The 22654-nt window shown below is 43.4% G+C and overlaps 1 protein-coding gene across 1 annotated transcript in view; it reads right to left on the reverse strand.

Moving 5' to 3' along the window:
* Positions 1–22654, reverse strand: part of nell2a (neural EGFL like 2a) — a 98197-nt gene that overhangs the window by 30927 nt on the left and 44616 nt on the right. Inside the window, exons 13-14 of the mRNA XM_037767356.1 lie at positions 14443–14568; positions 1839–1961 (exon numbers count right to left, since the gene is read on the reverse strand). Of these exons, the coding sequence (XP_037623284.1) occupies positions 1839–1961; positions 14443–14568 (249 nt within the window). The remainder of the gene's footprint in view (positions 1–1838; positions 1962–14442; positions 14569–22654) is intronic.

Below are 22654 nucleotides of genomic sequence, written 5' to 3' on the forward strand. Positions count from 1 at the left end.
AAGAACCTGCGTTTATTCGGAAGAAAGAACCACACAGACCTGGGTTGACCTAAGTTATGACTTTATTCTCGTAATATTACGACTTTTATTTCTCGTAAAGTTATGACTTTATTGTCGTAATATTACGACTTTTTTTTCTCGTAAAATTACGACTTTATTCTCGTAATATTATGACTTTTTTTCTCGTAAAGTTACGACTTTATTCTTGTAATAGTACGACTTTTTTCTCGTAATATTACGACTTTTTTCTCGTACAATTATGACTTTTTGTCTCGTAAAATTATGACTTTATTCTCGTAATATTATGACTTTTTTTCTCGTAAAGTTACGACTTTATCCTCGTAATCTCAGATTTTTTTTTTTTCCTCAATGTGGCCCTAATACTCCGTCGTAATAAACATAAAATTATCAGTAACTATTCTGATAAGAGATTAATCTCTTAAATCCATTCTTTGCCTGTTGATTGAGGAAAAGAAGCAACTTGACATCACCTTGGGATTTATAAAACAGTTTTCTTTTCACAGGATGCGTTGGACTCCCGATGACAAGTGAACTCAAGTAAAATCAGTGCGCTTCCCCTTTAAATAGATTTCTAATCAAGGGATTGATTCAACAGCTAAGGTCAAGTCAATTTCCTAGTAAGAGCATAGATTACTAATAGAACGACTCTCACAGAGGAGCACTCATTAAACCCGGGTCACAGGAGGCTTTTCAGTGGATGTCGGTGAGATTATAACCGCAGTGCTGCTGTTGACATGGTGGTGATATCGGGGGTTGGGAACAGACTATAGTGAATATGGCTGAACAGCGGCTCACTAGAACGAGCTTTAATTGGGACATTTTGCAGGATTATTTTGTGTGACTAATTTATCTTTTATTTTTTAAAACAGATTACAGTGTCAAGATGCTCAGAGCAAATTGCTCCTTACTGCAGCGGTTCTCAAACTGGGGGTCGGGACCCCAAACGGGGTTGCGAGATACTTAATAAAATAAACATATTAAAAATAAATAACATATCTTAGACTGGCGAATGTTTCTTTACATTACATTGCCTGTACCAGTGATATAATTTTCATTAGAATAGATTTCGTTGAGTGTGTTTGTGAGCGTCAAAGTGTGCGTGCACATGAGTTTTTGACGGGGGATTTCCGGCGGGTCAGGGGGAGAGAAAACGACAAGAAACGCATCAAAGATCCACAGTGCCTGGAGCACATTGGACAATGCCTAGGTGCTATCTGTTAAAACTTAACAAAACTAAACATAATTGTCATCACATTATATTATTTATTCTACATTTATTAATCAGAACATTCACAATAATCACTCAAAATCAGCAGGGGGAGGCGCGTAGAAACAGCTGTTTAAGGGGTCGCGACTCGAAATGGTTGAGAATCACTGACTTACTGTACTGTTTGTAAAAGGGAAGGTGGTCTGTTGATGTTTGGTACAAAACCTAAATTACTAACATATTGTCTCATGTAAAACACTGAGAACAACTACAGTGTAGAGCCTCATGTGAAGCAGAAATGAACTAAAGATGTGTGTACAGTTACGTTCCAGTACATTACTATTAACTATAGAAACAGGCGTGTTTAATGGTCTCCCTGCAGAGAGAAGACTGTTATGTGATTTAGACGAGACTGAAGATGAATATTCATGAGATTTCATGCTTTATGGGTCATTATATGATCATTTAAGGACTGCATTCTTTTAGTAAAATATCCTTTATTCCTGATAAATCTTCCTGCAGCCTGGGACAGAAGACAAAGTTCTTTGTTTGCAATGTAATGTAAGAACATGTGTGACTAATGTTTCACAGTATTTGTGATGGTTCTTACCTTTGCAGACCGTCCCGTTGCCGGTGTAGCCCGGCTTACAGGAGCAGCTGTGGCCTCCCACCATGTTGAAGCACAGGGCGTTCTCATCGCAGTTGTGGAGCCCGCTGAGACACTCGTCATGCTCTGAAGACAAAAACAACAACACAGCAGACGTCACTGCAAAACAAGCTTGTTAGTCTCAAATATATTTGTAATATACACTTTTGCTTGTGGGGGAAAATGTAGCAGTGAAACTTATTTCCACAGTAGATTCATGTCATTATAATCCCATCTGCACACCACTATACCATCAAGAAAATACTTGATTAAAGACAACTGAATGTTTATTTTTCCTTGTAAATATGAGGAATGATCGCAGTCAGCTGGTAATTTGTTTTTAGTTTCCATTAAGAAAAAGCGATTTGAGACTCAGTCTTGGATTAAATGACTTGATAGTTAGACAGCTGTGAGTCTGGTACGGAGACATCAGTGACAAACAGCCGAGCGGAGGGCGAGTCATTTCTCTATCTCCCATCGTGATGATCATCGTGATCTGTCAAGAAAAACTGTTTCAGATGCTTCGCTGTAATTTGTTGTCCTTTTGTGGCACAATAGGAACAGTCTCAGTCATGAATCTGACTTTTAGAACTACTGAGAATAAGCGCCTGCATTTGCACATATACATTAATGAGGTGTTGTATTCTGCGTTTATGAGCCGCTGGCCTTTAGTTTGAGTGTTGTACAATGGCACAATTGGCCATTAAGTACCAAGAGAAATGTTTTCTGTGAGTTTCACACAAGCATTAACGAAATGTCCCCTCAGGACCCCCCGACTCCCAGGCTCGCATCGCTGCTGCCGCTGCTGCTGCTGCTGCTGCTGCTGCTGCTGCCGCTGCGGAGTTAGTGATACGGTTTGTTATGAATATCCCGCTGACAAGCTTGACTAATGGCTACAGCCCATGACAACATACTGTATCCAACTGGCAAACAAATCTCTTCCCCTCTATCTGGAGAGGAGGAGTCTGAAGGAGGCAAAATAAAATGCAATAAAGGCCTGGAGAATAATCGAGTATAGTGCTTTACAAATCAAACAATCCAAGTACAAATATTGTTACGATGCCATAAAGTCAGTGTGGAGAAAAACAGAAAACAAGTTTAAAAAAAACAGCTGCAGTGTGCAAAAAATAAGAGGGAAAGTCTTCACATATACGGTAAAATCAATACTGTGTGAAACATGAGTTACTAGAGTGACAAATTAAAATATCACTTTTGTGGTGAAAAAAAAAAAATATCTAAAACATGTTAATGACACCATAAAGTCAGATACTATCTGTAAACCCGCACAGGCATATTAAAGGATTATAATACAGAGTGTGGGATTATAAAGTCATATAGCATACAATACATGTTAATGTTTCTCCACAGAGTAACGCTGAACTCTAATTGTTTAGTGTCTTTGTTGTTACAATACCTTCATGCAGGGTGGATAATGCAACCACAATAATAGAAACAGGTTTCTAATGGTGGTCTTCTCATCATACATCCTACATCTTGTGTTACCTTTATAAGACTGAAACATAAAGGCTGATAAGGACTCTCGCACCTAATTGCCTTATATCTTTTACAGAAGGGATCCGAATTTTTTAATAGGCCTCTTAAAAAAAATTGAATGCTGTAGCCAATTTGAAGCTGCAGGGGAGACGGATTTTATTGTCAAAGAAGCCGTGAGCTCAGATAAATGTGATCTGATTTCTGTTTGATCTGAACGTTTTACTGATTCATAACAACATTATGTTTAGCTGTCAAAAAAGGTGCATGATGTCAGTAGTTTATAGCCTGCACCCGATTCGACAGGCCATTAAATAGGCTTTATCAGTCGCTATAAGCACCATAGATGTTAGTTAATAAGGGGCCTACTACGCCTACTACATTGTAAAAGTGAAAGAGAAACTTAAAAGCAACACGTTCAAACAAGTAAAACTAAATAAAATGTTATGTTTTGAACACAAAAAAAAGACTTTTTTAGGTTGAGGCAACAAAACCCCTTAGGTAAGTTTAGGGAAAAAACATGCCCTGCGTTACTCCCATCCATCGGCCACGACCTCCACCCCACATGGAGTTTCACACTATCTATACTACAACGCCTGCCTTCTGCTTCTGCTCCACTACCGTCACTAGAGGTCGCTGTCGGGTTATTTTATACCTTCTTTCTGTGATCTGCCATGTGAATAGATGATTAAACCTACTAGTGGGTGTAGTAGGCCCCTATTGACCCACATCTATGGGGCTTATAGTGACCGATAACGCCTGTTTAATGACCTGATAATTACCTACTGTTTGAATAACTCCCCATTTTTGGCTGGACCGCAGAGGGCCAGCCCTACGAACGCTAAAGTCTGTCACTGAGTGACTGAGTGATGAAGTTACACGATTGGTCGTCCGAGTGTTGGAGTTTCCTGATTGGCCGTTGCTCTAAAAGGCAGGGAACAGTCCTTTATGCAAATGAGCCCGTCCAGCGTGACGCGTCCAGCTCACGAAACTTGGACCGAGCTGTCAAACGAAGGCGATCTAGTTCTAAAATGAAACTAGATTCAGCCGAGACATCATCGCCTATTTCTCACTTAAAATGTTTTCAGAAGTAGATGTTGGTGGATTGTTTAGTTGACGAGCAGGCCGCCAAGTTGTTTCCTTTTTGAAATGGCAAGCAGAGAACCAGGGACTAGGGATACACCGTACTCGCAAAACGGCTCCGATACAACGGCACCGATATCACTTTACAGCAGCGTGACGTTAACCTCTCGTCACCATCTTTCGGGTCCTATCGCATGCGCTCACGCTCCACCTCCCCGACGGTGCGGGCGAGACGGGCCGTTGGTGCGCACGACCCCGCTGGGCCAGGATCCCACTACAGGCGGCATTTGCCGACCCTCACTTTCATTGCGCCCTCTGACTCGCGCGTGCGTTAGACTCCGTGGTCCGTGTTTCAAGACGGGTCGGGTGGGTGGCAGACATCGCTGTAGACCCCTGGAGCCTTTTACGTGGGCCGAGCTCTGCCCTGGGGGCACGACGCGGTTGAGGCGCACTGAGGACAGTTCGCCCCGGTGACACTTTGGCCACGGCTCCGGGAACCACCTTTGCCCTGTGCCTTTCCAACTCAACCTAGAGCCGGTGGCGGCGCACCGCCTCGTATGCGGCACTCCCCAGCCTGCCGTGTGTCTCTCACACCCTCCAGCTTGCTGTTAACGAGGGTCTTTTGGCACAGAGAAGTACTCGTATCGGTACTCGGTATCGGAGATTACCCAAATGTAAGTACTTGTACTCGGTCTGAAAAAAAGTGGTATCAGTGCATCCCTACCAGGGACCAATCAGGTGCATTCAACGATAGAGTACGTCACCGCTTGAACGGCCAGTTGAGTGGAGCAGCGCGTCCCCTAGTGTCCTCGCCGGACCTGGTGGACATGTACCGCTGGATTTAACATCATAAACACTACTGACTATTAGTGGAACAATTTAGCCACAAATTCACAGACTGACCGTACACGGTCCAGACACATACTTTTGCACATACTTTTGACCGAGTCTTGTTTTGGTACCACCAGCTGGACCGACTCCACCGCTGTGTGTCAATCTTGCGAATAAACCTTTTGCACCAGCGATTAATGTTTACCCTCCTGAAACCGGAGTCCGTCACGCTGTGCTGACTTACTGAACCTCCTGGCCTCGTTCTCTGGGGCCTCCATGTTTTGTTTTCATGGTGAGATGTCTCCTATGTTTTTATTTTTTAATCCCTTCTGCAACCAAGATACTCTTATACCTGCAAAAAGCAAAAATCTCATCTGATTGTGGCTTAAGACAACTAAACAGTTACAGGCGCTATAATGCCCGCCCTTCGTCTGCCCCTGAACACAAAGGCAGATCTTTATCCCTCCGAGACACACAAAAGAAGAATACTTGTCTATCGTATTTCGGAGATATATCACATAAATAATGCTTTCTGATAAGTACTTGCTTACTGAGCGCCGCATCAGCTGAAGTGCAGAACACTTTCTGGACTTGTTTTAACCTTCTGAAATCTTCTTCTACTTATTTAACAGCTCTGAATCCCGTCAGGACCCAAAAGGGTGCACAAAAAACAATCATGAAAAAGTCTTTTGGAAAGAGAGCTTTCTCTCTAACTACATAAACATTTAGTAATTTAGCCAGCCGACAACTTTTCTCATTTCCTATTATCATGTGTTTACAGTGCAGAGAGAACTTTCAAAGGATGCTGAAAGGACACTGTTGGAAAACACAAAGGCTTTACTGCTAATCTGGGGGCAACAGTTTGGACCGTTTCTCGTTATTTTACTGAGTTTCTGAGCCTGCCAGGGGACGGGGACGGAAATACATTCATTTCTCTCAGCTCTTTTCCTCTTGCACATTTTAAGCAGATCTCAGTAGCCTTCCTCAACCACAGAGGTATAATATTTTTTGTATGGAGTACCTACTTACAGGTAATTTCCCCTCAACTTGGGGCTTTTTAAAATGTGTGCAATTGTGAAAGACAGCGAGGTTGGAGGACTGAGAGATGGCACCTGAAGAGTGAGAAGATCAGAAATGTGAATGCTTGTTGCAGGAGACCTGAGCCGCATCATCTATTTCCCTGCCATCATCCAATCCATTATATCTCCTGAACAGACCGCGGGCTCATCCAAATCGAAAGTGACATTGTGATGAGCTCCTCCATCGAGGGTATGATGTATGTGTGCGTGTGTGAGATGGATTGAAGGGCACTTAGGAGGACCCGCTGCTCTGCTCCTGTTGCTGCATCTCACACATGCACACACACACACACACACACACACACACACACACACACACACACACACACACTCTCACCTGCTGTTGGGCAGAATTAAAATCTGTTCATGGGCATATAAAAACAGTAATAGGAGCACAGGGGAGAGGAAAGAGAATGAGGTGAGGGTTTTTATTTTTTCACAAGGTCACATCTGCCAGATCAGGGAACAGCCAGGCGTCCGTCTGAACAGAGAGCAGAGCCACCAGGTGCTCTGTGTGCATGTGTCACCACGACCCTTAAGTTTAGTATTAGGTTATTTAGGAACTTATTACACTCCTGCACTCTACAATGAACTATATCCCTATAATGTGTGTGTGTGTTAGTGTGAGACAGGTGTTTCCTCGCTGGCTGCTGCTGCTGCTGCTGCTGCTGCTGCTCAGGCTGCAGACAGATAAACAATCAATTATGTACAGCCTGTCACCAGGGATCTCTCTCTGGCTGGCCGTCTCTCCTCCTGCTTGGCTCCCTCCACTTTCTGCCAAAACAACGGGCAGCCTGAGCGAGGTCTGACCTCAGGCTGCTTTCCTGAAAACACTGTACAGCCTCGACTTGAACTTCACAATTACAGGTCTGTGAGGACGATGATCTGATGATGTCAGCGGGGAAAACTTGTCTGCGAGGGTGACACGGAGGATGGAAAAAAAAAAAACATAACCGCAAAAAGAGTGAGACATTGCAGTGCATGAAATTCTGATTGTTTGGACAAATGATAAGAAGTCCGTTGTTTTCACACTATTCAATAGACAGTCGGTGGCGGTAACGCACCAAGAAATGTAGCAATGTGCCAACAAAGGCAAGTAAGAAGAAGACTGTAAGCCAGCAAAAATGGATATAAACCAAGCCCCCATCAAGCCCCCAGGATGTGCCGGTCGTCGATCCGGAATCAACTCCCCAGTACGAACACTCTAATAGTTCTTATTTAAATAATCAGGTACTAAAAGTTGTAAAATGCACTAATAGCAGAATCCAGTTATGTCCCTTCCTCCGAGACCCAGACCGAGGCTGGAGCGAGGGCTGGGAGGCGGAGTTAAAGTAAAGGAAACGCTACTGTGACTGCTCTGTGGGCCCAATGGATACATCAGATCGCCGGATGATCCGGGTAGCCATTCATAGGATTGAACGGGAGCCCGCCTCCAACGCTGGATGTGTAGGGCTGAGTATAGTTTAACAAATAATGATAACAGTACCAATACCCTGAAAGTGATACCGATACCAGTAGAGTACTTCAACTGATACATTATCTTTCTACTCCATTCGATACCCGTCACGTGGATGGAAGCGTTCAGTTGTGTAAAATTTCACCATCGCATTACATTTTCATCAGACGCCACGGGCGTGTAGTATAGCCATACTTTTGAACGTTTTGATGGCATCTCGGCACGCTGAACTGCCGTCAAATACACTGCGCTCGACATCACCACACCACAGACTGTATGGGTTGTAGCTGCTGCGGTAGCGGGCTAATCACGTCGCATTACATTGAAGCTTACGTGATTGTGATTGACTGCGAGATCTGGGCACAAAAAGGATCAAATGCAGGTATCGTCTGACTGGAGAAGTTTCGATAATACTTGGTTCTGGTTTATTTTGGTCGATACCTGAAAGATATCGAGCACTGAATCCTAATTGGCTTTGCAAAGGTTTTATGAAGAAAAAAATTCATTCATCATGTTTACTAGACCTAAAGGATACACACAAGAGAGTCAACATCATCTACTGAAAAGAAAACTCCACAGGGCACCTTTAAAATACTAAATCTTAGCACCATTAGCTTCCTGAATTAGCTGTAACTGCGCATGCAATGCCGTTTTTAAAGCAGAATACTTGGATGTCACGGAAAAAGAGGCAAAAACTCTGTTTATCTAACCTCCCCCCCTCCGTGTCGTACCCTTTGAGTCATCAGGCTGAAAGTCTTCTTCTCTGATCTCTGTTGTTGTCAACCCCCCCTGCTCCACCTTTGGCCCCTGTCCATCCTTTCATCCCCTTCTCCACCCGGCCCTCCCTCCGTTCCTCCGCCTCAGGGGCCCAGGTCTGGTTATCACAGGATTAGAACAAGGACACACACCCTGCATACACACCTCGGGCACAAGCGCATGCACCGTGTACACCTAGCGCACACCTCAGGACAGCCTGCTTTAATAACATTCAAAGGGAGAGCACAAGCAATCCGCTACCTTTCATGGATTAGCTGCTAATCTCACAGAGCGAGGAGCACCTCGGGCACTTTGGGGAGAAGAGTAGAGGGGGGGGAGAAAGAGGAGGAATCTTGACCTTCAAGATCAAGGATATAGTGCTAGTCAAAGAGAGGGGCAAAAGAAAGTTGGGGATGTTTTCTCTCGCCAGAGGCTCCACTGGACTCCGAGGCCGGGCCGTGTCGGGACATTTGGTTGTAGATTTCATTTAAACAAGTACATGAAGTGTTCCATGTCTACCACCAGCTGGGATCTGAACCCGCGACCTCCGCTCGCTGCAGGTGGTCGAGATGTAAAATACAGATTTCTGTCTGAGCTCGCTGACCCCCCGACAAGCTGAGGAGAAGTAGAACCGGGCTCCATGCTGTTTCCGTCCACGCTTAAATCTGCGGATCAGTCCTTTAATCCACTATTCTGCACGTAAACACTGAGCCATGAAATGAACTACAGTCAACTTAATCCTCTTTACTAGGCAGACCGCCTCTCCTACGACGCTGTAATGCATGCGGAAATATGGCTATCAATACCGGGACATTGTTTCTGCTGAGCTTGCGACTCGTTAATTGGTGAAAGCCATTGAGGATGATAAAGATGCTCGTACATCATGTGAATGTACAATGTCAATAGGTGCTGAAGGGGGGGCGGTTTAATGTTTCCTTCCACAGCTGTAATATTTCTTCTGCGGGCAACTTGCAGGGATCAGTACTCCCTTTGGACTCTTTGCAAACAGAAGCAGATGTTCAATTGCTATTAATAAACAGTAGATTCCTGCAGCTACTAGCTTAGCATCTCCTCTTTTTTATTGTCAATTACTGCCACCAGCACAACAGAGGTGACACTAAACTAGCACATCAGCACGTATACGGACGAGCACCCTGGTGTGTTTTCCAGCGTTTATTAATTCTTTTTTTCCCTGAATGTTTTTGTTGACACCTAATAATTCATCTTTGTAATATAGGCTAAGAGGTGAGATGCGTAGTAGTGATTGTGGTGTATGTGATGGTGGATGTGTGGGAGCTGATAGTCCAATAACTCTGTTGGGAGGCTGCGATGGTAATTTGACTGAAGCCGGGAAAAAAAAAAAAAAAGTCATTACATCAAGCCTCTGCATAAGCCTTTTGGTTTAATCACACAAATTGACTTTTATAAAGGAGACGCATAGCTGTGTATTCCACTACAGTGACTTGAAGGCATTTTAATAGGAGACTACATAAAATATAGCGACACAGTTTAATCCACTGGGGTCGAGGGTATTAATCTTCATTGTGAATCTGAGGAATGAGCGCACGGTGGAAGAAAGACAAATGAGTAAAACAATAAAACTTGCCCGCAGCTCAGAGGATTAGAGGAAAACATGGCGGAGTGAAATCACATAAGGTGCAGTGGTTGTCTATAAATAATGTGGAGAAAGGACTGAGTAAGCAAGGGGGGCTTCTGTCTCTAAATAAATCACAAGAAAATACATATCTACTCCTCAATATCAGTTCTAAGTTGTTTATGCTTTTCTGAAGACACAAAGTCTCAAATCCTTAACTATGCTCTATTATTCCTGATTTCCATTGACGGGGGGAGAGAGAAACTCTACAGGGGTCCCTGATGGAGCAGGAAATGGGAGTTTTTCACCGGCTGTTCGCTGCGTTGCATTCAAACTCCAATGGCACGGCAGGAAGGCTGCGAGGCCTGAATCCTCCGGCGTGCGGCGCTAGGCGGCAGCCAGCCCCCTTCACTCCGCTGCCGCTGAATTAGTCTGCATTGGTGCAAATTGCTTTTTTAATTACCGACACTGAGGATATGCCGCACGGTGCCTCCTCCTCGGAGATGATGCACAAGGGGAGCTACTTAGCGTCGTGTTTCACAAGCTGCAAACAACTGGTGATGGAATGAGGCGGATCTGCCACTCACATCGCTGTGGGATGACATTGCGTTATTCTAGATGAAGGACAGAGACTTCACATTATGGAGGGATTACTGACGCAGATTTTTGATGTATTTTACTCTAAGTGTGTTCCTGCGTTTGGCATTATAACAAAGCCATAACTTTAAATAGAAACTGTACTACAGGTGACTTTACAATAGTCCTTACAAAGTCCTTCCTGTCTGTCTTTATACTTTCCTATCTAATACCGGATCCTGCACACTGTCGATACCTTCATATATTCATAAAGGCAGTCTATATGTATTTAGCCAATAAAGCTCAGAGGAGTACAAGGTCAAAAATTCATTAAGACTTTCTATATAATTTTTGATCTGATGAAGTGAATAAAGTGATTTCTTGGTTCTCTCACAGTCAGTTTTTGATCCAAAGCACCTGTCGAAGACTTTCTGGTGTGCAAGAACTTCATAGAATTTGATTCCCTCAAGTTTAATTTGCTTTGAAGTCGGGTTGTACGAGCGGTCGACCAGAAACTCCCTCCCGTGTTCTGAGAGGTAAAATTACAGTTTTCTTTTCAATGCAGTCTGGTTGCTTTGGCGAGAGCATAGATAAAGGCTTCAGTTCCCCGTCAGAAACATAGACTGTATAGCGGTCTCACTGCAAGATAAAGCTGTGAAAATATTCTAAATATAGAGTACACTTAAACTGATATTGATTCTTTTAGGTGAGCGTTTCTCTTAGGTGGCTAAAACGGCTAGTGGCTAACTCCTGTCTGTTTCTCCAAACTGGGGGCGTACCGACCGTCATCTACTGCAGGTAATACACTGACTACAGATAAGTAGCTCATACAACCCCACTTCAAAACACCCAAACTATCCCTTTAAGATCGCCTTTGCTGGATTCAGAACCTGAAAAATGAGAATTGTATAATTTCCGGCTGAGTTAACAATACATGTTATTATTGGGGCGTATAGGGGTCAAGTATGAATCACAATATTCATGATTCCTATCCCCTCTCTCTCTCCTCTGTTTCCTGTCATCTCTCCACTATCACTGTCTAATAATGGCATAGAATACCCCAAATTATATAATAATTTAAAACCAATATATGTTATCATCTGTTTTGTGAAGCAGCCTATAAGCTCCATATTTGACTTTATGACCAAAACTACAGATGTTGTTACTGTCATGGTGCTGGGATTTGGTTTTAGTTTGTTTCCTGTTTTATTTTGATAGTCACTTTCCTCATGTGTTCTGTCTTGTTTTACTTGTAACTTCTTACACGTATAAATCATTGCGGGTTGGTGTCCCATGCTCGCTCCCGTGTGGCTACGCTGTTCAGACAAGAATCCAACACAAACTACATGGAAGCACCAAAACCTCTTGGTTGTATCTAGTGAAGCCCGTCTGTTAAACAGTGTTGGCCGCGGTCGGAGGACGCGGGGGAGACCGTAGCTTTGGTCTCCAGGACCGGAGTCTTTGCTGTACTCTGCTCCTCTGCCTGCCTTCACTCACACACTGTGCTCCTTCTCTCTCTCTCTCCACCTCTCACGTGCATGCTGCTCACTCCACACTGCAGAAGAGTTAGTTTAGCTCTGAGAATATCTAGTGAATGTACAGTGGACGTTTGTGCAGAAATAACTGCTGCAGCTCCTCCAGACCAACAGAGGTTTCCCGTGTCTTGTGAAGTGACGGGGCTCCGCAGAGAGAAACGTTATCGTCTCCCACCAAAACTCCGGCGTCTCCCCCGTTCCCTCCGGCCGCGGTCGGGAGGCTGAGGCGGGAAAAGCCAACACTAGGATCAGCATTGATTCATGGAGAGACCTTGGTCTGGTCAGCTAACATTACTGCCAAGCAGCTGAAATATAGAGTGATATTGTGCTTTTAGCTGACGTGTGTCGCCTCACTGATTTGAGCGATGCTCCTTCATGTCTATGTAGAGCGAGCACAAGCGCGAGCAACAGGACGCTGACTTTTGTTGACTTAACGGCCACAGGTGAAGCTGTTAACAAGACATTTTTTATTCTTACAAACAGTCCCTTTAAGTTTTGGTGTTTTTTCCGTTGTACTTTGTATTGTGTTAGTCTGCTCCATCAGTTTTTGATTCCTCTTTTCAGCTTTTTGTTATTAAATCTTGGCTTTTGTTTTATTCTGCCTGCCGGGTGTTTGGCTCCTCTTTTGAAACCATGACAGTTACCTCATTTACCCACTTCCGTTTGACGTTGTTCTGACTGTCGATCCGACTTTTAATGTCAAAACAATCGCATGCGGTGTGTTTTGCTAATTGGCCTGATCAATCAGGATGTCTTTTCCCCTTACACAAATACAAATGTGTCTTTTCTACTTTAACCTGATGACAAAGTATAGCGGAAGAATCTATTATGAACAACGCAGGACTACAACCGCAATCACCCACAACACAGACGGAGAACAAAGAGCGTGAATCACCCACGCAATCTTTTTTAGATTGACTTGGTTTGCTTTTGAAATTGACTTTGGTTTCAACTTTGATCAGGAACAAACGGGTCTGCCGCCTCCACTCACACAGTCTCTCTGTTTCTCAGGTTCTCAGTGACTTCCTCCGTCTCTCCTTATCACACGCACACAGTGCATTCACACACCAGACGAAGGCTGTACACTCACACACTCACACACGGCAGAAAGTCCACGGACACTTTTACATTTCCAAAGAGGCCAGAAGTTAATAAAAATATATTTTTTTCAAAGTGAAGTTTTCAAAGCGTAAAAAAATATGGGAATCACTTTTAAAAAGCTCAAATATGTCAAATAAACAATTAGCTTATCTCACAATATAATAGAGTCTAAAGATTCATATTAATACTTGAATAAAAATGTGAAATTGTGGAGTTTGACAAATCTAAACTTTTTAACAAAGCAGGGAGATAGATGCACTTTCTAATCTACACAAACCCAAAATTGATTCCACACTTTCTCTCAGTATTCAATCTTCTCTCTCTTCACTAGTTTATGCTGAATCATAAAGTAGTACGGCTGGTATTGATTTGTGTGTGTTTCATTTTAATGTGGTGCTGGTAATCAGAGCAAGACCAATAGGAGCAAATCAAACAGAGACATTCATCCCCTACGCATATCAAATGAACAGACCGTGCATAATTGTAGGGTGACAGATTCACAGTTTTTAAGTGTGTCTAAGCGGAGCGCCGTCTGGAATATGACGAGCAGGAAAAAAGGGAGAGGAGGTGGCTGAGGTTTACAGTGTGTGTTTAACAGGTATCCTACGATGTCTCTCTGTCGTAGCATGACTTTCTATTACACAGCTTCCTTATTCTGCCTCAGACTGCACTCTGATAACTCCCTACATGTTTGTGTCTGAATGTCTGGCAGCCTCTCTCTCTCTCTCTCTCTCTCTCTCTGGAGGTCTGTGCGTCTCTTGGCTGCAGAATTTATCATAATGAAATCAAAAATCATCCTCCAGTGTATGTCTAAAGACGCTAATTAAATCATTTCTAACTGGTAATAAACTACTGTAGGTATATAAAAAAAGCTCCTCCTTCCTATTGAATCTCATTGCACGTCTCTCCTCGTCTCCACACCAACACGACAACAAAATACCATCCTTATTTGCACCTATACTTCGACTCTCTGCACAAAATGGTTGCTGTGGAAGCTGCAGCTCACAGAGCAGTGTGCCTTCTCCACTTGAATCCAGGCCGTCAAAAGGTCAGCGGAGGAACTCACCTGTGCAGGAATAGTCATCGATCCTGATGTAGCCCGTATGGCAGATGCACATGAAGGAGCCGGGGGTGTTAACGCACATGGTGTTCTCCCTGCAGTAGTGTTTCCCCTCAGCGCACTCGTCAATATCTTGGAGAGAAGGAGGAGACAGAAGAAGAAGAGAGAACAAAGCTGGTTTAGATGTGGATAGATCACATTTCTGTCAACTGAATCTATAAACACAACTCTTATAATCATTTTCAGATATTTCTCAAATGCATTTAAAGGTCAGTGTATGGTTAATTATATGTCATAGATATTAATAGACCTTCACACAAATGATTATAATATTTGTTGGCAGATTACCGACACCCTGGTGGTGCAGATCAAACAATCATTTGAATCAGTATTCTGCATTGATACCTCGAGCCTCAAGTTCAAGGCCTCATGGTCCATTCTGATTTGCTCTTTATTTTTTCAAACCTCTTTAGATGAGTGGCGTTCAACAGTTTCATCAGCTTTCCCTCTAGAAACCAGTCGTAAACGGCCTCATTATAAATGTAAGATTATTATATTACATTCATTATATTATGTTATATTAAATTATACTATATAGGGCTGCACGGCGGTGCAGTGGTTAGCACTGTTGCCTTGCAGCTAGAGGGTCTCAGGTTTCCTCCCACAGTCCAAAGACATGCAGGTTAGGTTCATTGTTGACTCTAAATGTCCCATAGGTGTGAATGTGTTGGTCTAATTTCTCTATAACAGACCGTTGCTACGTATAGCAGGCCGTTGCTATGTATAACAGACCGTTGCTACGTATAGCAGACCGTTGCTATGTATAACAGACCGTTGCTACGTATAGCAGACCGTTGCTACGTATAGCAGACCGTTGCTATGTATAACAGACCGTTGCTATATATAGCAGACCGTTGCTATGTATAACAGTCCGTTGCTATGTATAGCAGACCGTTGCTACGTATAGCAGACCGTTGCTATGTATAACAGACCGTTGCTATGTATAACAGACCGTTGCTACGTATAGCAGTCCGTTGCTATGTATAACAGACCGTTGCTACGTATAGCAGACCGTTGCTATGTATAACAGACCGTTGCTAGGTATAGCAGGCCGTTGCTAAATATAGCAGTCCGTTACTATGTATAACAGTACATCCCATGATACACAGTACAATGCTTCCAAGAGAGGAGTGGGAGTCCAGAATTGCTGTGGAAGAAAAGTACCATTACAATATAATAATAATAATAATAATAATAATAATAATAATAATAATATTTACTTTATCCGACAGTACAGCAAAGTTTGAAATGCTGCAACAGGCGAAGATGAGGAAAAGGAAGGAGAGGCTGAAATTAATTGTAATGTATAATTTGTTTACAATATTCTAATGTGTAGTCACAAACTTGATGCAACATGTTTGTTGGTGTTGCACCAGCTCGCTTTCTGATTACACAAATATAAATTAGCTGGCCGAGCTCGTGTTGTCTCGTCTGCTTCTACAGAGTTGGTGTTGATGTTTAGGAGCCTCCTGAATTCATCAAAGATGTTGGAGCGGGCCGTAATTGACTTTGGCTTTCATTCATTTCTAATTAGAGATAAGACAACATTAACATGTAGTCACTGGTTGATTTCATGATCCGGCTTTGTGTGACTGATTTGAATCAGCGTTGATAAGTTAATCTGTATAATATTATGATGACAACGCCCAGTCTTGTCTTCTTCTCTTGTGTCATGGTTAACCTGAAAGACAAGAATTCTCTTAACCACATTGTCAAGTGGGCTAGTAAGCTTATAGGTGAGTTTCAACTCAACCTATCAATTCTTTAAACATTCTTCAGGACTGTTCCTTCACTCTGGCCGTCGGTGAAAAACAAAATCATAAAGGAATACTTTTGTACCTGCAACTATTGCTACTCAATGCATGATGCACTTTACCCACACATGGCACTTTAAGCTTTTTTAGGAGTTCTTAAAGGTCCCATATGGTAAAAAGTCAGATTTTCAGGTCTTCTATATTATAAAGAAGTGCTTTATAAATACTGTTCACTATCAAAACGCTCACTTTACAGAGAAATAAACACAGCCAGTTTTCAGAAATTATGCATTTGAAACAAGCCGTTAGGATTTCTGTCCATTTGTGATGTCACAAACATACAATATTTAGAACGGAGCGTTTCAGACAGAGGGTGGATACAGGTATATTCAGACAGACTGTATGAGGAAAATAATGTTTTTTGAACATTACAGCATGTAAACATGTTCTAGTAGAAACACTAAATACAAGTATGAACCTGAAAATGAGCATGATAAGGGACCTTTAATCTGTGTTACAATTAAGAGGATTAGGAGGGGGTCCTTGGCCCCAAAAAGTTTGAGAACCTCTGGATTAGTCGACAAAATCGTATAAGTGTTAGTCAACTGAGAATATTTTTTGGTGGAGGACAGCCCTGCTTCTACGCAGCCAGTGGCGAAGGGCTGTTTGTCTTCATCAGACGGAGACAGAGGTCGAAAAGCAGAGAGTCCATGAGAGGCGTGCACTGAAGCACTTAAGGTTGCGCTACTCGATTTTCAATCCATTGAAAGTAAAGCACTCCTCCACACAGCGGCTTCACTGCTTCTCTCCACACTGGTCATTCAGTTCATCAGTGTGCTCGAGCATACTATAAATGTTATATGCTGTATATAGATACTGTAGAGTAAGAATTATGCCACTAGAGAAGCTAATCTAAAAGGCTCTGCACACACAAACACACAAGGTGTTTTCAATCATTAAATGTATATGCTGGGACTGACATGAGGTCACCAAACTTACATGTCGTCCAGCGGGGGAGTGAAGGAGATCGATCAGCCTGCACACAGTCCTGACAACCAGGTCTAATCACGCAACATAAGTGAAAACACCTGTGCAGGTACACCGAGGGGGTCCAAACCCTTTAATTGTGCTCTTAGATATGAAATGTGTGTACTGAATTTCTGAAGTGCCCATATGCAGTATTTGTCATATCACCCATGGTAAACCCACACTGGTGTTTTCACTTATTTCACCCGACTAGACCTGTTCTCAGGTCTGTGTGGCTGATCACACACACCATGTATCTCCTTCACTCTCTGTAGAGCTGCAGCAGTTATTTCTGCACAAACGTCCACTGAACATTCACTAGATATTCTCAGAGCTAAATTAACTCTTCTGCAGTGTGGAGTGAGCAGCATGCACGTGAGAGTGGAGCGAAAGAGCGAGAACGAGCGCGGTGTATGAGTGAAGGCAGGCAGAGGAGCAGAGGAGCAGAGTACAGCAGAGACTCCGGTCCTGGAGACCAAAGCTACGGTCTCCCCCGCGTCCTCCGACCGCGGCCAACACTGTTTAACAGACGGGCTTCACTAGATACAACCAAGAGGTTTTGGTGCTTCACTGGAGTTTGTGTTTGGAGTCTGAGTCTGAACAGCGTAGCTGCACGCGAGCGCGGATGGGACACCGACCCGCAATGATTTATACGTGTAAGAAGTCACAAACAGTCCCCTTAAGCTTTGAGTAGTCAATTGTTTCTCTGAACGTGGGAAACAGCCATCAATGGGCACAACACCAGACCTAACTGCATCGCTGAACAAATCTGTGGGTGGCGATTCAGAAGCTAATGCTAATGTGGCTCTGTCTCTGCTGGATATGTTAGTGGTAGTATAACAGCGTGTTAGTATAACAACTCCATAAACCCAGGCTGTGTTTCTGTGAGATTGTTTGGAAGGCTTTCGGCACCCTAGTAATTAAAACTCAGTTATTGCAGCTTTAAGAATTATCATTTATTAGATTGTATTTCCTCCTCACTCTCATGATTCCATATTTGGATCCATATTAGCTGTTGCCTTAGCAACAGCTATTCCTGGGTTCTAAACTGCATGCCAAACCATCAGACAGAAGATGCACAACACTGCCAGGGTAAACAAAATAATCTTGATAATGTGATGCAACCAAATGCAAGTCGATGCAAATACAAGTTGATCCCGGCTGTGTAATATGCTCCGGGGGCCGTGTTCCTGTTGATAGCGCAGGTCAAACGTAGGCACTTTTCTGAGAGACAAGCTCCGTAGTCCTTGACATTACCAATTTATTATTCATTCACTGTATTCAGTGTCTGCAAGAGGACATTCACCCCTGAATATGTTCTGTGCCAGGTGCTTTCACGAAGAGCACTCGAAATTGAATTTCAATAGATTTGCATTGGCATTCAGTCGGCTCGCATGTCCTTGGGTAGAGCGCCGCCCACCAACCCGCAAACTAAGAGCTCAGCACCTGCCTACAACTGTGGCATTCACATTTCCTTGGTCCTCTTCCTCTCACAGTTCCATCAATACTCGCTGCCTCCAGCTATTCAAAAAGCTTTACGGATAAATGAAGCAGACAGACAGACAATCGCCGACCACCTATGAAAGTACACGTGTCCTTCACTAAATGAATGGAGGCTAATTAAACCCTGTGACTGGTTTCAAGAGAGAGAGAGAGAGAGAGAGAGAGAGAGAGAGAGAAACAAAGATGTAGAGGGAGAAAACGGGGAGTAGAGGGGGAGGGCAGGAAGCAGGGCAGGTAAGGAGAAGAACTGAATTAGAGACAAAGACAGAGTCACGACGAGCTGCACTGTAGAGCGAGACAGGGAGATGAGACAGCCGGGGAGAGGGCGAATGACTGAGATAGTGAAGTGAGAGATACAGAGGAGGGACAGAAGGAGGTGGAGAGGAAAGGGCAGCCAAAGTAGTGGATTAAACAGAGAAAGATGTACAGTGAGAAAGAGCCAGTGTGAAGGAAAAGTGTGTGAGAGAGTGAACAATTTAGATAGCGGGAGAAAGAGCTTTAGATGGCAGAGGAACAGAAGAGGAGAGAAACGGTATTAACTGTCACTGAAGAGACAGAAACTATAGAGAACACATTCAGTGCGTCCGCAATCGCAACGGTAACCTTGAGCGGAGGTCTTAGGAGACGGCTTTCCGCCTTGTGATTGGCCATCCGTGCTGCGTCTTTGATTTAGAGCCTATTAACTGTAAGACGCCATCCATCCCGCCCCCGGTGACAGCAGTTACGTTCGCTAAAACAATATGTTAGGAGGTGAGATGATGAGGGGGCGCCGCACGAGCGCGCGGGGGATGTGGGGGGGGGATGTGGGGGGGATATGGGGGGGAGAGAGCAGCGGCCATCTCCATCTCCATTAACGCACTCCATTTTCTTGATTGGCCTGTCACACGGACACACGTGATGTAGCGCGAGCAAAGACGGCTGGCCGAGAGTACAGCGGCGGCTTTTATCGCTGGATGGGAGTGCTCGGGGTCAATCTGTTGCCACGCCACGATAGATGGTTAGAAAACGGCTGTCTCCTCACCTTTGTGCATTCCTGCACGACGACTGAATCAATCATAGTCGTTGCTGAGGAGGCTGGCTAACTTTGTGCTATTAGGACAGAAAACGTCCTTGTTATGCATAAAGAGGTCTTTTAGTTCTCAGACAGAAAACACAGCAGGCTGACTAGAGCTGCAGAAATCACAGGTTTAGATCCAGAAGTAAGAAGAACATCATTCAAAACTCACACTGGCATTCTTAATAATCCATATTACTAAACATCCAGCACAACATAACCTCACTCAACAGTACGACTTCAGTCTTCGAGGCTATGAAAAAGGACGTTTCAGTCTCCGTAGTGTACACATGGCTACAGCTCACCCTATCATGTCTTTTAAAGAGTAAATGTTTGAAAAGCAGTGTTTCACTGGCCACTCTGGATGAAAGTGTGTTGCATGTCTGACCGCACGTACAGTAGCATCACTGATGGGTTTGGTTGGGTGTGCTGTAACGACATCTAACGAGATGAAAAGACCATCAAACAGCTTCAACTTGTACAAAATGCAGCTGCTAGGGTTCTTACGGAAACCAAGAGATCCAACCGCCTTACTCCAATACTGAGGTCCCTACACGGGCTTCCGGTCAGTCACAGATTTGACTTTAAAGCTCTGCTGCTTGTTTATAAATCATTAAATGGAGCAGGATCGAAACACCTCTCAGATCAATGGAGAGAAATCTGTTAGTAATACCTATTGTCAGAACTGAAAGTGCTGCTCAGCTCTGGAACCAACTTCCTGATTGTATTACGGTGCCTTCAGATGAAACTCATGAACTCGTGTTTACAACCGGGGAAGTCGTGTACACGATATGCTCGACGTTCAAGTGGTTAAGGCGTGAGAACACCGCTGCTAAGCAACGGGAGTATTAACGTTACTGTCGTCGTCTAGAAGCCACAGAGGCTAACAATTTAGTTAATAATTAATCATTTATTATAATGATGAATAATATCAACCTTGATGTGTCTTCTTGACAGAATAAGAAACCAACAAGAAGATAGATTTGAGGTCTTTTTTATTTACTTATAGCCTAATAGCATCGGACTCTCTTTGTTAAATATGTACTTCTGTTACGCGACGTAAACAAACCCCGTACTTATCAGCTGTGTGGTCGAGATCAGACTAGAGACGTAACCACTTACAAGATGGGTGAGTAGAGTTCTTGCTATCTTCTGTGTTTTTTAACAGAAAACAGGTTTTATATTGCGATATTAACTAAAAATAATATATGATTCAGCCAACAGTATAGCCGATGTAAACTTTCAGGCAATCTCCGTCCAGCCAGCCGTCACATTATTTAGGTGTTTGTAGTGAAATGAGAAGGAACGAGGAGTCGGACATTCCAACAGAAAACAATGCAATCAAACTGACTGTGTCACCCACGCTTGTGATATGTCGGCTACAAGCATCCCAATACATCAGACCTCTCTGCGTTGTGCACATCACATTCCATCTAGATTTGTTTTTTGTGAACCCCCAACCTTAAAGTCCAAACTGTGCCTGTGCTATACAGTACATGCTAAGTGCTGTTATGTCGTTGGAGGTCATAATTTTTCATTTGCATTTTTAATATCGCCACTATTTCTCAATCAAGTTTTCCCGCAACTATGGAAACAGGGACGATCAGCTCATCCCTCTCCGCTTGCATAACATGTAGTTTGTAACAGGAAGCGTCCTCACTATCTGTGTTTCCTACTGCAGTACACCGAGGTCTGGTAGTAGGAAGATAACACTGGCATCGCCTCTGGATGTCCCACAAAAGACACCCGAATCTGTGCCACTCCACCAGTGGTCTCTCTCTTTCTCTTTATCTCTCTTTCATTCTGTCCTTTTCTCATCCATCCATCCGTCCCATCCCTTCCCCAACCAGCTCACTTACTCGAGCAGATGGTTTTCAACAAGGGGGACGAGGGGTTGCCAAAACATTGTTTGATATTCTTCAGTAGCCAGTTCCCTCATGGCTAGATTTATAGCAGTCAGAGGAAAGAGCAAAGAGACAAAGAGATGTCCCTGCTGGCCAAACAGTGTCCCACTCAGCAAATAATCTCCTCTGTTGGCCTCGGTTCCTCATGGGTGGAGGAAGGTGTCGGAGGGTGTTACAGGATGCCTCTTCTGGTTTTAGGGGAATGTCATTGGATCAGATATTGAGTTATAGTTCAGGCTTGTCTCATACACCGTTCGTAGCTTTACCTGCACAAAGTAATGCACTGTAACTCGTATATATATCCGACAAAATCAATGCGTATTTAATCCACTTAATCATGCAACAGGAAGTATAAAGAGCAGCAAACGGCGCATAGGGAGGGTGAAAAAAAACACAAGCCTTTCGCCCAGGAGAACGCTGTTAATGTCCCAACGTTGACCTATTAGTCACATAACTTCCGTACTTAAGTAACGCCACTTCTGTTGTTATTTTAACCCAAACCACCATCTTTTCCTGAACCTAACTAAGTAGTTTTGTTGCCTAAACCTAACCAAGTTGTTTCCTGTGAAGATGGAAGTTCATTTTGAAAAGACTGAATGCATGTAACATGCAAAAGTTCACACTTTGTTTAGGAGAACTGAGGTATAACTTTTAGTAAGATATCATACGAACCGTTGTATGAGCATTACGTTGCATAGTTGGTGGTCGGGTGAATTTTTACGTGTTGAATTTGTATCTGATTTTCAAGTCTTTGACATTAGTTTTTAAAAAAATTAAACAATATTGGTGAAATTTGGTGCAGTATATGTGTCCCAAGACGATAATACGGCTGCAGGGAACCAAAGGTGGACATTTATACATATTTATTATACATATAGCGGCTTTAATAGCACTTTAAAGGAATAGTTCAACATTTT

Source organism: Sebastes umbrosus, chromosome 4 (assembly GCF_015220745.1).
Source record: "Sebastes umbrosus isolate fSebUmb1 chromosome 4, fSebUmb1.pri, whole genome shotgun sequence".
NCBI lineage: Eukaryota > Metazoa > Chordata > Actinopteri > Perciformes > Sebastidae > Sebastes > Sebastes umbrosus.